This window comes from Ahaetulla prasina, chromosome 6 (genome assembly GCF_028640845.1).
Source record: "Ahaetulla prasina isolate Xishuangbanna chromosome 6, ASM2864084v1, whole genome shotgun sequence".
In the NCBI taxonomy this organism is placed as follows: Eukaryota; Metazoa; Chordata; class Lepidosauria; order Squamata; family Colubridae; genus Ahaetulla; species Ahaetulla prasina.
The window spans coordinates 80414757-80438997 of NC_080544.1; the positions used below are offsets into that span (position 1 = coordinate 80414757).

The 24241-nt window shown below is 35.0% G+C and overlaps 1 protein-coding gene across 4 annotated transcripts in view; it reads right to left on the reverse strand.

Annotated features, from left to right (window-relative positions):
* Window positions 1–1636: 1636 nt before the first annotated feature.
* PLOD2 (procollagen-lysine,2-oxoglutarate 5-dioxygenase 2) overlaps window positions 1637–24241 on the reverse strand; it is a 66715-nt gene continuing 44110 nt past the window's right edge. For 2 of the 4 annotated variants that reach the window (XM_058187000.1, XM_058186999.1), the window contains 15 exons: window positions 24153–24216; window positions 22898–22995; window positions 22563–22664; window positions 20431–20556; window positions 18242–18363; window positions 16219–16323; window positions 14697–14822; window positions 12627–12768; window positions 11538–11600; window positions 8887–9000; window positions 8646–8711; window positions 6611–6715; window positions 5331–5477; window positions 4465–4590; window positions 1637–2642 (listed from right to left, as the gene is read on the reverse strand). In XM_058187000.1, coding sequence (XP_058042983.1) covers window positions 2487–2642; window positions 4465–4590; window positions 5331–5477; window positions 6611–6715; window positions 8646–8711; window positions 8887–9000; window positions 11538–11600; window positions 12627–12768; window positions 14697–14822; window positions 16219–16323; window positions 18242–18363; window positions 20431–20556; window positions 22563–22664; window positions 22898–22995; window positions 24153–24216 — 1662 coding nt within the window. In that variant the 3' untranslated portion in view covers window positions 1637–2486. Of the gene's footprint in view, window positions 2643–4464; window positions 4591–5330; window positions 5478–6530; window positions 6716–8645; window positions 8712–8886; window positions 9001–11537; window positions 11601–12626; window positions 12769–14696; window positions 14823–16218; window positions 16324–18241; window positions 18364–20430; window positions 20557–22562; window positions 22665–22897; window positions 22996–24152; window positions 24217–24241 lie in introns of those variants that run through there. The other 2 variants (XM_058187001.1, XR_009155598.1) reach the window with 2 other exon arrangements.

The following is a 24241-nucleotide window of genomic DNA, read 5'->3' on the forward strand; positions in this document are numbered from 1 at the left end:
TGCAACGGCGTTGGCTCTGCCAGGGCTTCCGCGATATCAATGACCTCCGGACCACAATGGCTTAAGAAGTAAGCCCTTTTTCGGTTATCTGGAACTCCTTGCAGTTCGTTGGCTTCTAGAAAGCTTTCGAAACGGGTCATATACGTTCCCCATTTCTCTTTAGCCGGGTCAAACGGTGCGGGCGGAGTGTAACTGGCCATCTCCGCTTTTCTGCCCTGGGTTTGCTGGATTCGGGTCTAACGTGCTTCAGCTCGGTTCTGGTTCTCCTTAGCCTCGAGATCCCACCTTCGTCGCCAATGTTAGGTTCGGGAAGTAACGAGGCTGGAGACCAGGGTAGTGACAACAGCTCTTTAATATAGGGTGAACCCAGCAACAGGCTGGGGGAAAAACCTCTCCTTTTATACAGTTCTGCTGGAGGCTTCGTCCAATCAGCAACGTGCTGATTTCCCGCTCAAATATTTAAAGGTACAAACATAAATACATAACAGTTTCCACATTTTTTAAAGATTTAATAAATGTATTTTACTTATCAGTAGAGGAAAGAAAACCATTGAGGAAGTCATATCTCCTCAATTCATCCTTCAAATATCTTTCACTTCTTTTCATGTTTGCTGCTGACTACCAGCTGACTGAAATTTGGAAGTTCAAATCCCACCAGACTCAAGATTGACTCACCCTTCCAAGGTGAGTAAAATAAGGACCCAGACTTATATGCTGACTGTAAAAACTGCTTAGAGAGGGCTATAAAGCACTATAAAGTGGTATATAAGTCTAAGTGCTATTGCTATTTTTTTCAGAATAGGGCAAAAATCAAGAAAACTATAATGTTGCATTTTTTTGAATGTCAACAATATTCCCTTGACATCCTCCCTTTTCCTTCCCCCACCATTCTTCTTGTGTGGGTCAGTGGGGTTTTGGTATCAGCCACTGCAATGTTACGAATAGAAACAAAAGCCAGCAAAGGGCCTATGAAAAACTTCAATTGCAGTCCCAATGCCCTTTTAAAACACTCTTCAAGTTTTTGTTTATTTATGAAAGTACAGAGACCAAGTACAAAGCCAACCAGTTTCAGACATATGTCTTGAGCTTGAAATATTTAAATATACTATTTCTTCCACCTCTTTGAAGAATGTATCTCTTTGTTTTCTCAGGCATTGATATTCATGTGCATTTGCTAATTTTTGCTTAAAAGCTATGGATGATGGGGGAGGGAGAGGCATACAATAGTCTTTTGGGATTGTTGAAGTAGTTCTTATTTATTTTTTTAAAAAAATGGATTAAACTTGTTTATGCTCAAACTATAGACAAAACCATATGATTTACTGAATAATAATAAACTCCTTGAGCAGACTCAGAATAATCTAAAGTATATTGCTGAATAAACCATAAAAAACTCCTATACTCACTATGAAGTAGGAAACTTTATCCATAAAGGTTCAGTATAATGAAATTCCATAAACATCATACAGTGGTTGAAGCAAACATATACAGTATGTTAAAAGATGATTGTTAATGTTTGAAAAATTAAACACTTTAAAGCTTTTTTTAAACAAAAAAATCCCATCTGCTGTTGGTGTATGTGTGTGTACGTGTATGTGTTATGTATTTAAAGAAAACCAGACACACTAAAAACTTATTTTAATTTTTTATTTACCTCAAAATATACGTACTTTAGCACCTCAGACTTGATTTCATCTTTTGTCAAGTGAAACTTTTAAATTACAAACAGTAGGCACAGCAGAAATATTTAAAACTGTTCCCTTAAAAAATAAAGGCAAGTCAAAAACCTGATTTATTTATTTATTTACTTTTAAGAACAACTTTAGCTTTTTGGTATCCTGATACAACATTCAAGTAAGTTTTCTTTTCATTTAAGAGTGAAGAATTTGGTTTCTGAGGTTACTTGGTATTCTAAAGTTTTCTCAAAATGAGGGTTTCTATTGTCAAGGCTGGATTTTGTGCAAGAAGTTTGTTTAGAAAAGCTCAGGCCAATCAAAGAGCAAAGATACTTTCAAGTCAAGACTTTCTTTTCCCTTTTAAGGCACTTTAAAAAGTCTGTGAATAAACCAGGCACAAATTTTTGGCAAATGCTTTGCCTTTATCTATCTTTATCTATCTTCATCCTAAGAACAATATGAATAATTATCCACTTTTTTTTCTTTTAAAAAGTCAAGACATGCAGCTTGCTATTTAGATAATTACCAAATGGAAAACCCATATTAACACTTTTACAGAGTGACCACATCAAGGACTTTCCACTTCTTTAAAACAGGAAGAGAAGTAAATTATTTTTATTTTATTATATTTGCATTTCAAGGCTCAAAGCAGATGTTTATAAGTACTGTTTTTTGTTGTCTGTTTCCTTGAAAACCTTAGCCCAAAATTAAGCAGCTGTCTAGAAGAAGCTTCTTTGTCACTGTCATCTGGGAGAAAAATTATAAATAAAAGTTTGTTCTATGTTGTCTCTGAACGGCCAGGAAATAAAATTAAGGGTCAATAAAAGATACTGCAATATATCTTGTTCCTTTCAAAATTGGAAGTCCTTCATGTAAATGAGTAAGTCTTCCTGGATGCATGAAACTCCATCCTTTTCTAGGTGACTCAATTGAACAGTTGTATCTCAGAAATTTACATCCACCTCCCTGCAAGAAATAAGTCAGAAATATCATCTTAAAGTCTTTATGTAACCCTAGAGAAATCAATAAAAAACAAGCTCCTCTCCAAGTAAAATGTATTGAATGAGATAGCCATGATTGACATTACCGTCCCATTCTCAGAGTATATTATTCTGGAGCAGCTGTAAATTTGGTTGAAAGCAGGAGTGAAATGCTCCCGGTTTGGACCAGATCGCGGGATCTGGTAGCGATGGGAGCAGGTAGTTCGGAGAACCAGTAGCAAAAATCCCTGCCACCCCCACTGCCCACGCCTCGCTGTTCCTCTTCTCTGTCCCTGAAGCTCTCAGTAGTGATATAGCTGCAAACGGCCTTAAATGACTGCCACGGCACTTCAAAGGGCCGCGCTACAGCTGATCGGCGCTGTAAGCAGCTAGTAGACCAGTGCCTCTATTTTTAAAGAAGGTAGACCGGTGCCTTCCAAGTTTTGTATACTTTATTATTTTATTATTTATTATTATTGACCATGCCCATTCAGTCACTGACCACCAAGCCACACCCACCAATTAAGCCATGCCCACAGAACTGGTAGGGAAAATTTTTAGATTTCACCCCTGGTTGAAAGGCTTATATACCATTCCATAGTACTTTACAGCATTCTGAGAGATTTACAATGTCAGTACTCTAACGTTCCATATTTGCATTTTTCTTACATTAATGTGAAATGATATATACAGATTTTATCCAGTATTGTTATTTTCTTGACTTACAACTCCTCCCACCATCACCCCATACAAACTAGTTGAAACCCAGTTTTGAAAATAGATTAACTATAATACAATAAATTTCAACATACCTAAGGGGGATTTTACAGTTTATATCCAACATACTGAGTGACTCAGAGTCAGTCATTAGCAATCACCTTATCTTCTTGTAGAGATAAAATGAGGAAATGCCCCCTTTTGAATACCAAAAGAAAGCAGTTGCATACACAAGAATGAATGGCTAAAGGTGTTCACTTGAGATATACACCTGATACTGATAAGCTAAAGGTGAAAAGGGACTGTGACAGTGGTGAGTTGCTACTGATTTGCCCAGATTGGGCAAACCGGTTGCAGTCACGGTCAGAGGCTCTGCACATACGCCCGGACGTCTCTGCACATGCGCAGAAAGATCACGTGCAAGCACAAGCGCGCCTGCAAGCAAACCAGTAGCAAATAAAATTGAAACCCACTGCTGGGCTATGAGTAAACAGTCCATTTGGCCATAACTAACAGAACAGAGTTGGAAGGGACCTTGTAGGTCATCTAGCCCAACCCCTTGCTCAAGCAGGAGTCCCTATACCATTTCTAACAAGTGGCTGTCTAATCTCTTCTTGAAAGTCTCCAGTGATGAAAGTCCCACATCTTCTGAATGCAATCTGTTCTCTTGGTTGGCTGTTCTCACTGTCAGAAAAATTCTCCTTATTTCTAGGTTGAAGCTTTCCTTGATCAGTTTCCATATATTGTTCCTTGTCTGGCCTTCAGGTGCTTTTGGGGAGTTTTACACATTTATCTCCTAACATGGCACCTCAAGAAAATCAAGCCCTATCAGCAGCACTGTTTTCATAGCGGCATCTTTATTAGCCATACAATTTATTACTTATTTCAAAACTTAATATAATTACATGGTTGAATATTCAGTCTCTGTCCTTTTAGTGTTTTACAAAAGCCTAATCCAGAACCAACTTTTCTGATTGTTGGATCAGTTTCTTATGTTAATCTTCCAGCAGATGTCCTACAAATATTAATGTGGACATGAGCTAGAGATTGAAAAAACAGCATCAGTTCCTTGGATGCAAGCTAAAACTTACTTGGAAATCTTCTCCTACTTTGTTAAGGGCAATGTTGATGGTAAATGTAGATGAGTCATGGTGAGGTCTCAGAGAGCGCTGTCTTTCAGTAGTATATTTCACAACAAAATTCAACAAGGCATGACCCTGAAAAAAAAAATACAAGGAAGATTTAAAAGGCATGCTGTAACTTGTCATGAGGGGATTAATCAGTGATATGAAGAACTAAGAGTGGCATGCAGTTCTCAGGGTGGTTGTTGGCTTGGGGATGCCACCTTCAACTTTTTGAAATTTTGTAATTCTTAATTTTTAACTCTTTTTAACTTTATTTTTAATATTTTAATAATATTTCTTTCAATGTTTTTTTGTTTATAAGCTACCCAGAGTTACTTAAATGAGGTGGGCAGAGCAGAAATAAGATGGAGTAAATAAGTACATAATAATAAATCACTCAATTAGTCAATCAATCAATCCTCAACAACACAGGATTATTATCAGGTTGATTTAGCTATTAGGAACAATTTCATAATATACTATCATTGTTTAGCTTGTGCTTTGGAACATGAATAATTTGCTTTTTGCAGAAGGAAAGGATGGGTAAATACAGAGGCAAGCTGAGTAGGATTCAAAATCATTGCAGTTCAGTCTCAGTTGTATCCACATATGCTTCCAGTAACAGAGAGAGACTGGGCAAAGGGCAACAGGCCCAGTGATACCACTCTTCACATATTTGGAGTCCAAACCCTCAGAATAATTGAATAAGACACAAATACATTTTCCTTAAATATCAGCCATAAATTATTAATAAATTAGAACAAGCTTTAACATATGAAAAATTAAGAGTTTAAACTATGTTCTACTCAATTACGTTATAAAATTTCACTTGCCTTTGTATAGTAGCCAGCAAATACTTTTAGGGTTACAGGTGCTATGAATTCTCTGATAAAATGTAACCACACATTTTCCAGGTCAATTTGCCTCATGTGAATGTCATCTGTTGGAACATTTTCATAGCCTCCAGAAATGCGGCTATCCTAAAACAAGATGTAATATAGCATATTTTATATGAAATGTTTCATCTCTTTTATTACTACAGCTATAAATAAAAGAACATGGATCTTTGTAATTATTAATTCTTAACTTACTCCAATATCTAGAAACAAAATACTACTTTATATATAATATAAAGTATACTATATATAGTATACTATATATATAGTATAAGTATACTATAGTATACTTATACTATATATATACTATATATATATAGTATAAGAACATATAGAGCATAGCTCAGTTTATACAACCAAATGGCACTTGCTTTTTATATCAGTTTTATGCTGTAATCTACAATAGAGGAAACAAAACAATTTTCCATTCAACTTGTTGATAGTTAATACGTATACTTTTATTGTAAATCAGTAAGAGAGTTTCATAGCCAATATAACAACCTCAATACATTCAGTTCTAAATAAACCTTTATAGTTAAACTGTCAACTGCTTAAAGAGTTTTTAGTTTATGAATCATCCATTTAATAAACACATTAACTTCCTTTAAAGGTAGCATTTCTTCTTTATTAACTTTTATATTATACCCTTGTGGGTTGCTATAAAAGTTTAGTATGAATTTTATGAAAATGTAATCCGAATTGAGCTAAACCTTTATATGATTATACAATAAGTGGCACAAAGTCAAAATGTCTCACAGTATTGTCTACAGAAAGTATAAAACCTTAAAAAGAAGAAAAGAGAAGAGTTTTTCAGCCAAAGAAACTTGATGCAAAACTCAATGCACAACTACTGCTAAAATAGTTATGAATTATAGTCATATATTTATGAATAACTCTTTAAGTTTACAATTAAAAATTGCAGCCCACCTTAAAACATAGGATACATGCCTGATCCTGCTCAATATCACAGACTTTGACCTTTTTTTCCCCCCCATTTCTTCTCTGGTCTTTGTTTATGGGCTTTAGCAATGAACCAAGTGGCTAAAACTGGGTATGAGAACCAGAAAGACGATCTCCTCTAACCTCATGCACTAACCACAATCTGCCTTAGCTATCTCTTAACTTGATTTTACTTACCTTATATCAGCATTATGAATTTTAAAGCTGCTATTAAAACTAAAAATAAGTTCTAAAAGTGTCCATAAAACGATTCTTACATGATGTTTTCCACCAGACCACTGTCCAAAATGTTCCATTTCCTCTACTAATTCATTGCAGGCTGTTTCAGAAAATATGGGGAACCAAAACACATCTGGGCAGGGCTATAAGTTAGAAATAAAATGCACATACATTACAATGGATAAGCATTTGACACTGTATGCATTATTTGACAAGGCAGCCACTCCTATTTTTTTCACCATCTTTGATTAGTACCAGAAGGAATTTATTGTTTACAATTTTCTACCAGCTCTCTCCTACGATTGGAAAGTATATGTCATTTCTTGTCTTGTAGTTAGCGGATTTAATAAAATAGTTTTGCATAGGTAATAGTATATAATGCACTAGACCAGTTATATAATTGCTCTTATGTGAAATGTATAATTATCTGGAAGGAAAGACCATTTCAGTGGTGGCTTGGGTTTGCTTGCATGAAGTAGTTTCCTCTCACATGCCCACAAATATGTAGCCTTTGTGGCCATCTTATGTTTGAGCAAGAGAAGTTTTTCTTTTCAAGGGCCTAAATTAAGTCTATGAGACTAGCAGTTACAATAATCTGTACCAGGTTGAATCATTCCGAAATGTGACCCTGGTGACTCTACATTTGAGCTGTACAAATGTTTGGAAAGAGATTATTTACAACATATGGGAAATCATATGAAACAGGGGTCTCTGAAACATTAAAGCAACTGTATCTTTTCCTGGGTTCATGCAACTTTTTGTACATCTCCATATGCAAGTACAGATACAGCCACTTCACTTTTTATGCATGCTTTGAAAGGAGGAATTTTTATATACTCCTGTTCCAAAGCTGACTAAAAATGCTACCAGGATGTGTGATTTTTCATACACATTGCACATTAACTGCAGTGTTTGCAGAAATTACCCTGCCTGAAATATCTTCAGGGCTGACTTGAACTGGCTCTAGGGTGGGTAGCTTCAGCCAGCACTTCTCTGACTTGCTGCAGCTTTTTCTTAGGTTGCCTAGCATGGAAACACATTAGTTGGTGATACCCCTTCTTCTGCAAGAAAAATCCTGTAGGGGGAAAGCTGACAATGAGTGTGGATCAGTGCAAAGTAACAAGGCTGCTTATTAGTTAGGGACAAAGGGGGCAGAACATGGGCACTTCTTAATTAGAAGCAACAGGGTCATGAAATTTTGCAGGGTAGTTTTGAAGAAGTCCTTAGCTCAATGTTTGCTTACTTGTTGCCAAAGCAAAGCTCCCCTTCAAAGCATGTATAGTCCTACTGTGTTAGAAAACAACAACAACGCATCTTATATAAGCTCACAGGATGACATTTTTCTAGCCTTAGGGTCAGATTGTGTTGTGAAGAGTCATATTGTTTGTTAACAGTAAACTGAACAGTAACATAACTGTGGAGTCCTTGTTGCTCTCTTAGTTTAGTTGCAGAACAAACAGTAGCAGAAATGTGATTTCTGCTTTATTTTGGAATGAGAAGGAAGGTAACAAATACATTAAGTTCCCTAAATTCAGACCAACTATACTTTTGTAACTATAGCACACGACAAAATGTTTCCATTTGGTTTCCCTGAAACACCACAAGATTCTCTGCACTTACAATACAAACTTACGTACAAATACAGATTCCCGTATAACATATGTAATTCACATGTGGTTGCATTTTCAACAATCCAAAGCATACCAGAGAATGAATTACTGTTCTTGAACCTTTTTCTCTCATCTGATGTCACCACATAGAAACATTTTTCTTATCACTCTCCAGAGAGAGAGAGATTGGATGGGACTTGATATTATGGGATTTAGAAGGCCAGTTTTGGGAAATAGAAACAATTATAAATTAAAGACATCCCTTTTCAAAAAGTTTTCTAAGAATCAGAAGAAAAACCACATACCAATGATTTAAAAAAATGTCAACACGATACTCTTTAAGCATCAGTAAATTGGTATCAGTAAATACCAACTCCATATTAAATGTCTAGAACAGCAGTACTCTTAATCATGCATTAAAAATTACATTGTAATACTTTCATTGAAGAGAATTTCTAATTACCTGTTCTACTATACTTTCAGTAAAAATTTTTGAATAGTTGGGATTTATGTAACTTTCCTTCCAATCCTGCAAAATAAAGTTTGAAAAAAAAAGGATAATACATGAATTATTTTTAATGTTTTTCAATGCTCAAAGCATCATATAATTTTTCACACTGAATATGGATGTGTATAAAGATGATTACACACACACACACACACACACGTCTGGAAACTATTTCAATTCATAATTCAATACGTACCACGGGATTTTCAAAGATCTGCCAGAGGTCATTGTTATAGTGAGAAGTATTGTAGTTAGCAGTTGATACAAGTCTCCCAAATTCATGTCTGTTAGTGAGGTACATAAATATTCCCTATTATTAGGGAGCAGGGAAAAATATGTTAGTGATTATATATAATAATTTAAAATATTGAAAAAACTATCAGCTACATATGGATCAAGGTCACTAAAATCAGTGGGACCCAAACTATAATTTAACTTATCAGTGTTCACAAGATTACTTTCTATTTTTCCCTTTGCTCACTCTTTTGCTTGTTCAAGACTTTGTAACCAAAGTTCTGCACCTTAGCATCTTTAAATCAGCACAGCTTATTTGATGGGGATCAAATAGGTTAACATTGTAAATTGACCGTACTTAGGAAGTGAGCAAGCACAGATTCTAACATATATACAACCTATACAGTTCTCTCTCTCATATGTAGCATGTATTTGCAGTGAAAAGCAGTAATAGTTTGTGTACCCTTCTGTTACAAAAATACACCGCACCACTGTCCAGTTTTATGTTCCATACTTTTGATGGGAAGCATTACATAGAACTGGAGAAATGCAGTGGTAACACATGCTTCTAATGCAGGTGTATTTAAAAGTATGAGATTCTGTCTAACGAAAAATGAAAATAATAATAATACTACAAGCATTCTTTGTTATTACAGCACAAAAGAGCCAAATTTATATCACAAGATTCAGGAAGAAACCTGCTATGGAAGAACAGGTTTTCAGGATCAAAACTGGACAAGAATAATTGTATAATTCAACATAAACAACAACACTCAGTTATAACTATAAAAAACCCTTAAACTAGATTTTTCCTGATATCTACTTGAATTTTATTTTGAATTTTTTTATTCTGCATACATTCATGTTAATTTTAAAAGTTAACATCTTGTCACTCTATAGGCTAAAAATAAGAATCACTCTCAGGCAATATGGTGTGGTTTCATTTCGTTAACTGAGAGACAAATTTAGCATTTCAAACAGCAGATAAAAGGGATATAAAAATTATTAGCCTCAATGAAAAATTATCTAAAATCCCATAGAATTTTATACGCGAAATTGCACTGTAATGGAGTATAATAACCTACATCTGCTGTTACTAGAACAATAACTTTAAAATGTATGATTTTAATATAGATTGACTTCTATCACTGGATGAGCAAATGCTTTGGTTTACGTTTTAATAATTTGCACTTCCTTAGCCAATTTGCAATTATATCACAATTATATCTGAACAGCTTTCCAAATTTCATAGACCTATCCTCTAATAAAAAAATTATATATGAAAAATTTAATATTAAAGAAACATTAGTCCAGAATTGTATATATTAATAAAATGAAATAATGGTAGCTATTTTAAAAAACTGTACATACAGAATTGAATACACTATTAGGAATTTTTTTAGAATTGTATGCATTAAAATAAGATTATAAAGAATGATATGAAGCAAAACTAGAAAAAACTGATTGAATTTAAAATTGAAAGTAATTTATATAATGTAGATAAAAGGGAGTTTTACATATATTTTAAACCGAATGGACATGAAAATCCACTTTTGGCAGCAAGAGTATAAATATGTAGATATTTTAATAGAGTTTCATAAAAATACAAATCATACCAAATGATTTGCATATTTTTGTACTTTTAGATACTTAGTTCAATAATAAAGTTTCCAAGAGCATTTTAAAGGCAAAACATTCAAAAAGATATTTACTTGTGTGTTCCATATATAGTATCCTAAGTTCAGTGGTGTTCTGGGTAAATATTTAAGAAATAAGTCTACTGACTCTATTTTCCATGCTACACTGTGCTGCTAACAGATTGCTAGGCATCCTGGCTCAGCTTTGCTTTCAACCAGAGCAAAATTACAGAATTCCAGAAAAGTTAACAATTAGTTCTTGTGAGCAGAGCAAGGCAGCTCTGAAACACAACTGTCTAAGAAATCTTATAGCATCTCTCAATAAGAACTAACGAGGGCTAATGGGAAATGTAAGCAGCTTACAACCTAATGCTGGAAGTTACAGCACTAATATGTGGCATCACCACCACCACATCACCACTTCAGAAAGGAAGTATCAAGACATGCCTAAAAAACTAGCTGATGTAGCACCATGTGAACAGTAGTAACAGTAGTAATAACTGCTTCCTTTCCACCAGTTAGTTCTGTTGATTGTTTAGATCTGTTAACTACACTGTATCTGTTAACCACACTGTTTGGCAGCCTATAGCTCGAGAATGCCAAGTGTCTTTCAATTTTCCTTTCTGTAAGCTATATTTCTTGATTACATCCCCTAATCCATTTTTAATAAACATACAGTGTCTGTCTTAAATTTAACACGCAGAGGGGGGGAAAGTGTTCTTCTCCAACATTTAGTAACCCTTTAAAAATTCAGTGAGCCTTCCATGTGGCTAATCCATCCTTGCCCTACACTCAACTTAGTTTTTAAAAATCAACATTATTAAGTAAAGCTCTCTGCTTTAATACCTTTCACTGCTTTACATGATATAGACTGAGTTTGTAAAAACTGTAGACGTAGACGTGGGCCAGAAAGCTGAAGACATTTTTTTTTAAAGGATATCAATTGTATTGAAATAAATGATTTAAAATGTGAAACCTTTGGGGGGCTGAGCATATGGAAGGTCTCCACAGAAGGGGAGTCTTTTTCCCTCTGTATGGTCTAAAATGAAGGAGGAGAAGCAGCACATCAGTTGACCTTTCGTTGCTCTCTTTCACATTGTTAGAGCTGTATTAGGATTTCCGCTGCCACGTTAGATAAACAACATTCTTTAATCAAAAGCTGGTAAAGGATTGTTGCAAACAACATGCAGCTTCAAGCAAAGCTACTCATGTATGGGTTAAAAGCTTGATCTGTCAGCTCTTTATGTACTGCAATTAAAAGAAAAATAATGTGCTGAGCCACAGAACAAGAGTGTTTTGTTCTTTTTTTTTCATGAACCATGAAATGGAGTTAGATTTAATGAACATGAGCACATGGCAAGCATAGACTGTTGCAAACAAGATGATATTGACTGGGGTGTGCTGTACAATGAGTATGAATAAAATAAAATCATGCCTTGTTAAAGAAGGGAAGAAACTTTAATACTTGCCAGCTTTTCTTGTTCAATTCAGCAAAATTATTTTTCAATGCTACATTGCCTGGAAATAGCTGTCATATGTTTCTGCTCTGGAACTAATGTAAATATCAGTACAAATTACAGATTTACAGTTGTAGTCCAGTGATGTTCACATGTGATCTTAAAATATTACCATCCATTCAATACTATTAACGGTATTATTGCTTTTGTTTGATAAAATTTAATCAGCTTTACAATCATAAAATTAATGGCAATTCTAAAATGCAACACTGGGACATTAGTACAATCCAATATTGTACTAATATGTGTATAATGTATAGCACTGGAGTTATTTTTTTTAGCTAATAATAATTTCAATTTATAAAATGGAAAATAACTATCTATAATTATACCACACAGAGTGGATTTTTGATTCATTATGTTAAAAAATAATTTTGCATCCAAAACTGGGCAGCCTAATTACAAATCTTTAAGAACACATAAAAATGATTTATTTTAAATTAAATGGCTGCCAAGTTGAACAAAAGCTCAAAAAATTGGCTAGTACTTTTTTTTGTGAAAAGAAAAAAAAAGGCGACAATCAACTTGAAGCATCACATGCATCTTACCATTTCCTGGGCATTCCTGCACATAGCCATATCAGAATCCAGCCTTTCACGAGTGAAATAATTTATTTCTTTCATCTCAGATCTGAGAGTCTGTCCTTTGATCAAGTATATGTTAGCCACATAAGGGACATTCCAGACACCTCTACGGAGAAAAAATGGCAGAATGGTTGGAATTGAAATAGTCATTCAGTTCGGTAAAGTTTTGGACCATAATCCCTTTGCTTCTCTCTTAACTTGACTGATCAAACTTTTAACTTTTATTTCTACTTAATATGAAGTGGGAAACTATAGTTAAAAGCTTTGGAATCCACCAAGAAGATAAACAGCTTCCTGAATGATTACTATCCTGAATTCTTCCCAAATTGTTAACTTTAGAGATGATAAACTATAATTGATGAAATTTGCATGTAAATTTATTAGGCAAGGCAAATTCCAACAAACATATTTCCTCTTATTATTCAGCATGAACAATATCATTTATCAATTTTACAAGTTGCAATGCTCAGTTTCTATCTTCTATTTGAACATTGTCTTGCCAATCAATAACGGCATTAGCAGCATAATCTGTTTGCTGTGGTTAGCTTATCAATGAACCGGAATAAAACTATGATAGGAATACAATCATTTTCATGGTTGTTACTCTGCTTTGGAAGAAGTCTACAAAGCAAGATTGCATCGCTGAATTTTACAGAACACTTGCCCCTTTCCAAGGAAATCAATTTCTTGTGGAATATCTGAAAATGAAATGCACATTGTAAACAATTCTGAAATTAATTTCCATAAGTAGCTGTAATTTGTTCCATGTCCCAGTACACTGCTTCATGCAAAAACAGTTTTATAAAATTTAACAATCCAAGGGAAACACAAATTATTTTAATTGTAATTCATAATTGACTCTACAAAAAAGAGCATTTAATTTTTCAACTTGTGACACACAATTATACTTTATAAAATTAATGACAATTTATAGTTTACAAAAGCACAATGCTAATAATTAACTTCACATTATATACATGACTATTCCTTAAAAAGCTTTCAGTGAGCATTTGCCATAACTTCCATAAATTAGTAACTCTTAAATAAATGACCTAACTAGGCAAAAAGAGATTAAATCACATCCTGTAACAGGCATGATTTGATGGTAATATGCAAAATATTTTGATGTAATCATTTTAAATTTGATGTAATCATTTCAAATTTGAAACAGCCCATTTTGATTGTGTGAAGCAATCCCAAGTGTGAGCTAGGTTGCATTTTAAGAATGATCAAGACATTTTTGAAATACTTGAAAAGGAGTCATGTCACACAGAAAATGTGTTGTTGTTCAGTCGCTAAGTTGTGACTCTTCATGACCCCATGGACCACAGCACACTGGGCCGCCCTGCCCTCCACAGTGTCCCAGAGTTTGCCCAAATTCATTTTCATTGCATCCATGAGACTATTAAACTATCTCACCCTCTGCTTTCCCCTTCTCCCTTTGACTTCCATCTTTCCCAACAAGAAGGTCTTTTCCAGAGAGACCTCTCTTCTCATTTGGTAGCCAAAGTATTTGAGCTTCAGCTTCCACACACAAAAAATTGGCTATTTTAAATTTAACATGACATTAAAATAATTTGCACATCTTTTTTATTCAACCTTCAATAAAGAAAAATGCAACATAATTAATGTGAACCGCTCCAATCTTGATTGCAGAAAATATGACTTCAGTAACAGAGTTGTTAATGCATGGAATGCACTACCTGACTCTATGGTCTCTTCCCAAAATCCCCAAAGCTTTAACCAAAGTCTATATACTATTGACCAAACCCCATTCCTAAGAGGTCTGTAAGGGGTGTGCATAAGAGCACCAGCGTGCGTACCGTTCCTATCCTAATGGTCCCTTTGATTGTATCCAATTCATATGGTTATTTCATGCTTATACTTATATATACTGTTGTGTTTGACAAATAAATAAATAAAAATAAATAAAATATATTTAACAAGTTTATTAAAACTGTTTATACTAGATAACCACAAAACTTAAAAAAATACAGAGACCAGCTAAGATATTTGAATATAAGGCTAACTTACATTCTGCTTCCTTGGATAATATCTATGTAGTCTTCAGATCGAGCATAATACCCATCAGCACTTAATGCACCCCAAAAGTTAGACCAGAGTTTCCCATGACGTGTTACAAGAGGTGCAATTATCTTTCTGTAAATAAATCAGAAGGAAATATGACTAGATTGGAAATTAACAATGGAGGCTAACATAATAGCATTAATAGCATAGCATAACATTCACCCGTGCCCTGGTCACCTCATGATTGAATTACTGCAATCTGCTCTACATAGGGCTGCCCTTGAAGACCATCCAAAAATTTATAGCCAAAATATAGTGGCACAAGCAGTAATGGGCATTTCGCAGTACGTCCATGTATCACCACTGCTAAAGTAAGATGCATTGGCTTTCAATTGGCTTTTGAGTGCAATATAAGATGCTGGTTACTACCTATAGAACTTATATGGCACAGGGCTTGGATATCTGAAAGACTACTTGTTTCCAATAATTTCTGCCCACTTAGTACCTTCCAGTAGTGTGGGTGTGGTCAAGGACCCCTCTCTTAAACTTTGCCATCTTGTGGGACATGTCTTCAATGGCCCACATTGTGGAACAGGACTTTCCCATAGTTAAGTATGGCATCACCTTTCTTAAGATTCCAGAAAGCTTTGAAAACCTGGATTTGGTCCCAAGCCTAGTTTTTGTTTTGTTTGTTTGTTTGTTTGTTTGATGGCTCATGTTTTTTTTTATTCTTGGGATTCTTTTAGACTATTTTAGTCTGGGCAGTCTAATTCAATGTTTTTAATTATATTTATGTTTTTTCTAGTTTTTTTAGGCTGCCCAAAGTATACTGAAGTTGGGTGGTAAATAAATCTAAACAATTACCAAACAAATAAACTAATTAATAAGTGATACTTTTAAGATACCAGTATGAATGTATCCCAATAGTCACATAGGATTCAAATATCTTTGCCCGGAGAAAACTGGACAGTCTATATTGTATCAGGTTCATTCTGGATTCATATACAAAGATTTATAAACATAAAGAATTATTTGAAATACCATAACTTATAACTGACAGATAAATATATGTTTTACATGTACTGTATAAGACCTCAGATATTAACTTTGGCATTTACACTGGAAAACTGGGATAGCTAGAAAAATCTTCCATAGTTGCCTGTCCAAGTAGACCATGCTGGCTGAGATGGATTAATGGTTGCTATTAACTGTTCATTGCCATGTAATGAAATGGATTCTTATATTTAGAAGCAATTTTTTTTCAAATTCAAAAGCTGTATAAATGGTTTTTGAACATGCTCCTGAAAAAAAATTACTGAGAAGGAAATACAATATATTTAGCAGACAGTAATCTTAGTGAACAGAGAACTGGATGTTGACACAGAAAAATGCTACTATTAGTATTTTCTCTAACACACACTAAAACTAAAGCTGTTTCAAAAAATCATTAAACATATCTGAATGAAAAATTGAGATTAGACTTAATAATGTTCTCTAACCGAACCAATTTCCCCCATGTTAAACATACCTATTTTGTTCTATTAGAAGCTTCAGAATATTTGGATTTGTTAAAATAACATCTGCATCAATGCTGAAATAGTAGTCACACCCTTTATTCTGTCGACAAATATCCCTTGAAAAATAGAATAGACAGCAAAGCCGTAAGGATTTATAAACAAGCCAACATCCAAATTATTCATAATATCTGTAGATATATATGTATGTATGTAAGCTCTGGTAGCTTAAATAGTATAACACACAAATATATACATATAGTTAATTGTTCAGAAAAAAAATACTTAGTGAGATATTAAATAAATAAACCCAAGCTGTTACAAGATAAAGTACTGCAAAAGAAGCATTCAGCGGTAAAAGCATGTGGTTTCTCTCATGGATCTGATAATGAACCAGAGTATGATTCAGAAATGAATTTTGCAACTGTCTGCAAAATTATTTGTCTGCAATAATTATTCAGATGACCTTCACAGTAATCTTAAAAATAAACTATCCAACTTTTGAAATGGGAAAAATGACTCAAACAACATTGCCTTTGCATTAGATCTTTTCTTGGCTGTGACGGAATGTCAGGAGAATGTGGAACCATTACAAACAATATCTAAATCATGGGAAAGTAGAAAGAGTAAAAAAGTCTTCTGCGGTTTGGTATATCAGCTGGAATAGAAAGGGGCTTTGAAAGGGTTTCAGAGTTCTCTAACTATATCCTAATTGCATTAAACTACTTTCTAAGATGCCGAGTAACTCCTCCTTCCTGAAAGAATTACGTTTAAAATGTCCACATTAGTACAAGCTACAGTACTAATAAAAGAGAAAATTTGTATTTTAGGATTGATATGAGGGGTCCTCAGTGGTCTGTGAACTTGCTTGTTTTCTTGCAGATGTTTCATTCTCCAACCTAGGTAACAGTGACCTAGGTTGGGGAATGAAAGGCCTGCAAGAAAACAAGCAAGCTCAGAAAGCACCAAGGACTTTGGAAGTTAACTGTAGATTACTATACATTTGCTATTCTAGTAGCATTCCAGAGAGAATGTGGAAGGCAAAGGCAAAAGTGGTCCAAATGAGGATAGGACCACTTGGTACTGTGACTTCTAAGCTGGCAGAGTGACTCAACAGATCAGGGGCGGGTTTCAAAACCTGTCGCTACTGGTTTGCTCATGGGTGCCCATGCACGCGCTCCCACCACCGCCGCTACCGGTTCACCCAAGCCAGGGCAAACTGGTAGCAACCCATTACTGCAACAGATTCCAGGAACATCAGAGCTCTCTATCCAAAGGAGTGCAGTGCTAGGAACAGCTACAAATAGCTAAGATAATGAGCAGAACTCCCAGGCCTCTCATATAGGAATTGAAATTGAAGAAGACACATCCCACCCATGGGGTTGAGAAGGAAACCTTTTGTTTAATTTTAAGTGTAAATGTTATTCATATATATACAAAAAGAGAGATCTTCTGAGGCTTTTTGTATTGCAGAAGATATGAAACACACTTTCCAGATACACTGAACTTATGCCTATTTTAATAGCTATCCAGAGCATAGCTCTACAGATAAAGACAGCTTTATAATCTTGACTTTTTGTTGAATGTCTTATTTTATTCTTATTGTTTTATTCCATGTCTACTGATTTCCTATTTTTGTTGCAAAATGTGGTTTTTATTTTTTTGCTTCATTATTACTTGTTTAAATATTTCTGAATATTGAATTTAAAAGACAGTTGCTTTCAAACCTCTTAAAGGTTAGTGAAGAAATTTGATAAAATAAACTGAAAATAATGAAGTTAGCAGACAGGCTGATGAATAATGCATTCCACCTCTCTGTTTCAATATATTTCTCTAACATACTGATAAACTTATAAATTAAGTAATCCCACAAAGAGAAAACGTGTATGAACACATAACTGAGGTACTTAATTAAAACTATTCTTTATATATATATCCTTTATATATATTTATTCATGTGAATTAAAACCCTCTAATCAAGATCATTATCTCCTCTAATATATGCACTGGAAGGATAAATAATTAAAATTAAATTACATTCCCATGTTCCTGGCATTGGCTTGACTCAGATTTTCTTCAGGTCCAACAATTTTTATAGTTTTAATTATATTCTTGGCTTTTTCCCAAAAGATTTTTATATCCTTTTCATGATAAACCTCCTGGAAATGTTTTAAGAGAGAGAATTAATGAGAAATTAATAAAAGTACAAGAACTAAACATGCAGTAAAATAAACAGCAGACCAAATGGAAACTGAAATGAAAACTCTACACATCTGAAACAGATTATAAATGGATTATTCTTACTTCAAAAATTTTCTGCCAGATTTTTCCTCAGATGGTATTTAGATGGGACCAGAAGTTCACCCCATTGATCATATGGAATATGCACAAAGAGACAGACAGACAGACAGACAGACAGACAGACAGACAGACACACACACACACACACACACACACACACACACACGCTTATTCTAAATATAGAAACAAACCCATGAAAAAGATGATGGCCATTCTAGCCCATGAAAAAGATGATGGCCATTCAACTACATAGTGACAGCCACCTTCCCGTTCTTCCCCATTTATGGATGCTTCTACTGCTGCCTGCAGCCTTAGAATCTACTCTCCAAATATCATTATTTTAAAATAACATTGAGGAAATTGCATCAGCTTTGTCTGTGTTTTTTCAATTTAATGACGTTCAACAGGAAACTGAAAAGGTTTTCATTTAGACCTGATTTTTTGGTAGAAGTAGACAATAGGATGTTCAGGATGCAGATAATAATTCAAATAAAATATTCACCCAGATTGATAACACAATGTCTACTTCCTCTCACCTCTATCGTCTGTAATTAGATTGAAAAAAAACATCCCTAAACTTGCGGCCCGTAGCTGGATGCATCACACATTGGCCATGCCTATGTTCGGTTTAGTGAAAGGGGGAAAAAATCACAATACATCATGGGATGATGACCTTTGATACCCCTATCCTAAACAGTTGGGCTAAAGAAGCATTTTGGATATTTATTTACTTCTTTACTTATTCAATTTCTAGAGCAGCCCATTTCAAACAAGTGACTCTGGGTGGCTTACAATTATAAATTATAAAACAAGTAAATCAAGTAAAGACAATAAAACTGTAAAACATCCAGAAAACAAATACATACAGCATCTGACAGTACATCAGTAAAGCCAAGATACAGGGCCTTAACACATTCCAAAACCCAAGCCCAGGTACATAGCCCAGTTTTTAGAACTTTGCAAACAGCAATCAGGATTGGAGTCATTCTAATCTCTGAAGAGAGAATACTCCATAAAGTAGGGACTATAGCAGAGAAGACACATCTTTTAGTTCCTGCCAATCAGCACTTTTTGGCTAATGAGATTTGTCACATGCCCAGTCTGCTGGAACAAATTGGATAAATAGAGATTCTTGGAAAAAGATAGTCCCTCAGGTAACCTGATCCCAAGCCATATAAGGCTTTAAAAGTGGCAACCAGCACTTCAAATTGCACCTGCAAATACACCAACATAGTGTATTTGTGAGTTTGATTTCCCCTTCCGTAGATCTCTAAATAATTCCTAAAGACAAAGGAACCAGTGCTTCAAGATTTGAAAGAACAATGCATTGGAGAGACAACAGAAACACCAGCTTGAAATGAAATTCTATTATGAACATACACATTATGCATGTTATGCAGGGCCGTGGTGGCTCAAGGCTGTAAGAAGCCTGTTATTAAAACCAGCTGCCTGCAATTACTGCAGGTTCTAGTCCCACCAGGTCCAAGGTTGACTCAGCCTTCCATCCTTTATAAGGTAGGTAAAATGAGGACCCAGATTGTTGGGGGGGCAATAAGTTGACTTTGTAAATATACAAATAGAATGAGACTATTGCCTTACACACTGTAAGCCGCCCTGAGTCTTCGGAGAAGGGCGGGATAAAAATGTAAACAAAAAAACAAACAAACATGTAATAGCAGATTCTTCTAAAACACGGATGTCAAACTCGCTGCATCACGTTGCTGTTGTGATGTTTTGCAATGTTTTTCCCATTTGTGGAATTGGGGTGGGTGTGGCCTTTGCATGACGCATCTAACCCGCATGCCGTCAGTTTGACACCCCGATCTAAAAGTTTAGTGTTATTTTACTATCAGTCTTTATTATAAATTGAATCATTTACTTATTTACAAAAATTACAATTAAATGCCTATTTATAAAATACTTACATTATTATGAATGAAGATGCTAAATTTTTCTTTTGCATATTCCAGATTCAATATTCTGTCTAAACACTTTGATAGGAAAGGAGTTGGTTGTTCAATGAAAACACCAATTGTTATTGCTGGCACCTCCTAGAAACAATAAGAGTAAAGGTACAGACCCATGGAAAGGACTGACTTCAAAATCTTCCATTGTAAGAACAATGAATTACTATTATGAACCTTGAAAAAAGACACTCTTTTCAGAATTAGTATTTTCCACACATTACTAAATACTTTAAATTATACCAAATAACTGAAGCTTTAAATGTATTAAAAATTTATGAAATCCCTTAACTATTTACCTAGGAACAAGTTCTATTGGATTTCATGGAGTTTAACTGTTTAGTAGACGTGTATAAGATTTCATAGTAATAATATGAGTGCATAGTTTTCAAGTCTTTTATATAACTAAGAAGGAACCCATTCTCAATTTCAAGTGTTGGTTTTAATCTTTCTAAAACATAATATAGAATGGAAATCTGGGAGGGAGGAGAAATTATACTTTATGATGTGTGGCTTTCCAATACCAACATCAGCAACGTGGTCTGAGTCCAAAGGAGGGGGACTATTTCCCCCACTTCTATTATATATGGTCCATGAGATCAGAGTTATCATGGAAGCAGCCACCAGGCTGTGGGGCCAGGTAATAAATTAGTGGGCTTAAAAACAAAAAACAATATTTTTGACAGCCAAAAGAAAGATTTTTTTGGCATCTTGGGGATTCCCCATTGTGCCTCAGTGATTTGGCTTACCGTATTAAGAAAGAGAAGTCATTAAACAGAATTGCAAGTCTCTGAGAACTTGTTTTCTGCTCTTGGGTCCATTACAATTCTGGTTCCTTGAAGCAGTTTTGAAGATTTTTTGAGACATTGAACAAAGTCCGTTTTTTGGAAGCTTCTGTGATTTGTTATTCTTCTCATCTTAGATAGATGAGAGACATCTGAATCATGTGCAGTAAGGAGTGGGAACTGGTTGCCCCCACTTTGCTTGGATGTTGCTTTTCTATCTATGATATTGGAGTGTACCTTGTTCTTTTTGGCGAAGGGGTAGAAAAAGGGGAAATGGGGAGAAAAGTTCCAAAGTGGAGTTTCACAATTTTTGCCACTCCCAACCCCGACCCCAAAGACTGTTAGTGTCTGTCATGGACTCAGTCCAGGAAGGCTATTACCTCTCTTGAAATGCTAAAGTTTTCTCTAGTAAACTTTAGAAATAGAAGGCCAGGACTGTCTGATGGAAAGAAAATTTTACAGTCAGTCCTGAACTTTCATATTAAGTTATCATTAATACTGGAAGCCCCAACTGGTCCAGAATGCGGCTGCGTGGGTGATAGTGGGAGCACCTCACGGCTCCCATGTGACACCTCTCCTGCGCAGCCTGCACTGGCTCCCAGTGGTCTTCCAGGTCCAATTCAAGGTGTAGGTCACCACCTTCAAAGCACTCCATGGCATAGGACCGGGTTACTTATGGGACCGCCTACTGCCACCAGTAGCATCCCATCGACCTGTGCACTCCAACAGAGAGGGCCTCCTCCAGGTACCGTCGGCCAAACAATGTCAGCTGGTGACCCCCAGGGGGAGGGCCTTCTCTGTGGGGGCTCCCGCCCTATGGAATGAGCTGCCTCCGGGGCTTCGTCAACTCCCCAACCTCCGGACCTTCCGCCGCGAGCTGAAGACGCTTTTGTTTCAGGGCGCAGGGTTAGCTTAATAGTAGTTTTTAAATGGGGTTTTTAAATGGAGTTTTTAACTTTATTCTAATTTTTAGGCCATATATTGAATTAGTTTTTTATACTGTTTTTAATTTGTGTTATATGTATTTTTGTATTTTATTGGCTGTGAACCACCCTGAGTCCTTCGGGAGAAGGGCGGTATACAAATCTAATAAATAATAATAAAATAATAATAATCATTATTTTTACATAACAGAAATCAGTTCCTACTATCATTTTTATTTTATAGATAAAATGATAGTTAGATAGAAAAAAGAAAGATGAGAATACCTGTTGGATGCAAGGGTATGAAAGAAGAGGAGACAGTTATGGACAACTGGATAATGTATCACTTATATGCACAGTTCAAGTGCATGCAGCATATACTTACAGACAATGTAGCTATTTCTAATAAATCTGAGTCACAGACACCACATCCTGTTTCACGAGTCCAGCCATTAGGCATATAATTTCCAAAGTAATTGAGATTAAGCTAAATTAAGAATAAAAGAAGAAGAAACCACAATCAAGTCAATTCAATAGATTATCATTTCTAGTTTTTAAATAAGATCTATTCACTTAATGGAACAAAGTGAATTTGGCTATGAACATTCATGAAATACATTGATCCTTCCTACCACTGTTGCTATGCTGCTAACAAACGAACTTCTATTTTATTGCTCATATGTGAAAAAACTCATATTGAAATAAGTGACTTTCACTTACTTTTGTTGGGCCATTTCCATGAAGAGTGACTGGCAGAGTATCATATATAGAATTCCTCGCTCTGGCTCTTCCATCTTCAAATTTCAGAAGAACTTCATCTGCAGCCCATAAAGAAATTAATAACACTTCAACTGCTGGTTACTCAAACCTAAGCATCCATAGAGTCTCACCTAATTTTGTAATTTTCTAACTACTAATTACTAAAATATTGAAAAAATAGTATTCTAAATGAGTAACTCTACTACCTTCTCTTAATATTAAGGGATTGGATGTTGTTTCCTCTCCCCCTTTTTGGACAGGGGAAAAATAACATCTGTTCAGAGTTTTCTCCAATTCTGTGGAAAAATTATAAATTTGCCTCATCTATTCCATTCTTTCTTCTATTCCAATGTCTATTGCCAGGAAATGAAAAACTGGATGATATTGAAATTAGTTATTTAAAACCTAGAATTAATGTTCAATTAATTTTGAGCCTTCTTATCTTGAGATTTGAATATTTTTGGTAAATAAGTGAAGCATATTCCTCAAGCTCTGTTATCCATGACCAATAATTTCATACAAAATTTTGAAATCTTCAAAGGGGAGCTTCACTTTAAAATTTGTGATGCAACATGGCATATTCATATTTCCAGCATTCTCTCTCAACACATATGAAAACTAAAAGAGTGTTCCATGTTGATGCAGTTCCTGAGAAGAACAGTTTCTCAGCTCTGGCATGTGAGTAAGACAAGAGATGGATTCTGTGGTAGCAGTAAATCATGCATATTGCAATATTAAAATGCAAATGTGAACTCTTTGGCACTTGCATTATAGTGCTGCATCCAAGCATTATGTAGAATTTATGTAGTTAAAATAGTTAATGGGTAGAGGTTATGTCATGACACTACAGTACATGCTTAGTTATTTTGATGAAACCTCCACTGCTGCAGATTCCCAGGCAGACACTATGAAAAGTTGAAGTGATATGAAGTGCTTCATGAAGGCAAATAGCATTTCTTCAACTATGAGAATCATTTTATATCCATTTCTCCAGTCAGGCAAATCTAAATCACATAGACTGAATTTCTTATATCTTAGGCAAGAATTACAACATTGGCAAAGAAGAAGTAATAATTGTATTGTTTGTAAGCCACCTAGAGTCACCTCCAATGAGATGGGCCGAATATAAGATGAATGAATGAATGAATGAATGAATGAATGAATGAATGAATGAATGAATGTTTCATCACTTAACATGTACTTTTAATATACATACCAACAGCTCCATTTAGGGTCTGGAAAATATTGCATTTGTGATCCAAGGTAATATTGATACGTTCCTAAAGTACAAAAAGAGAAAATATG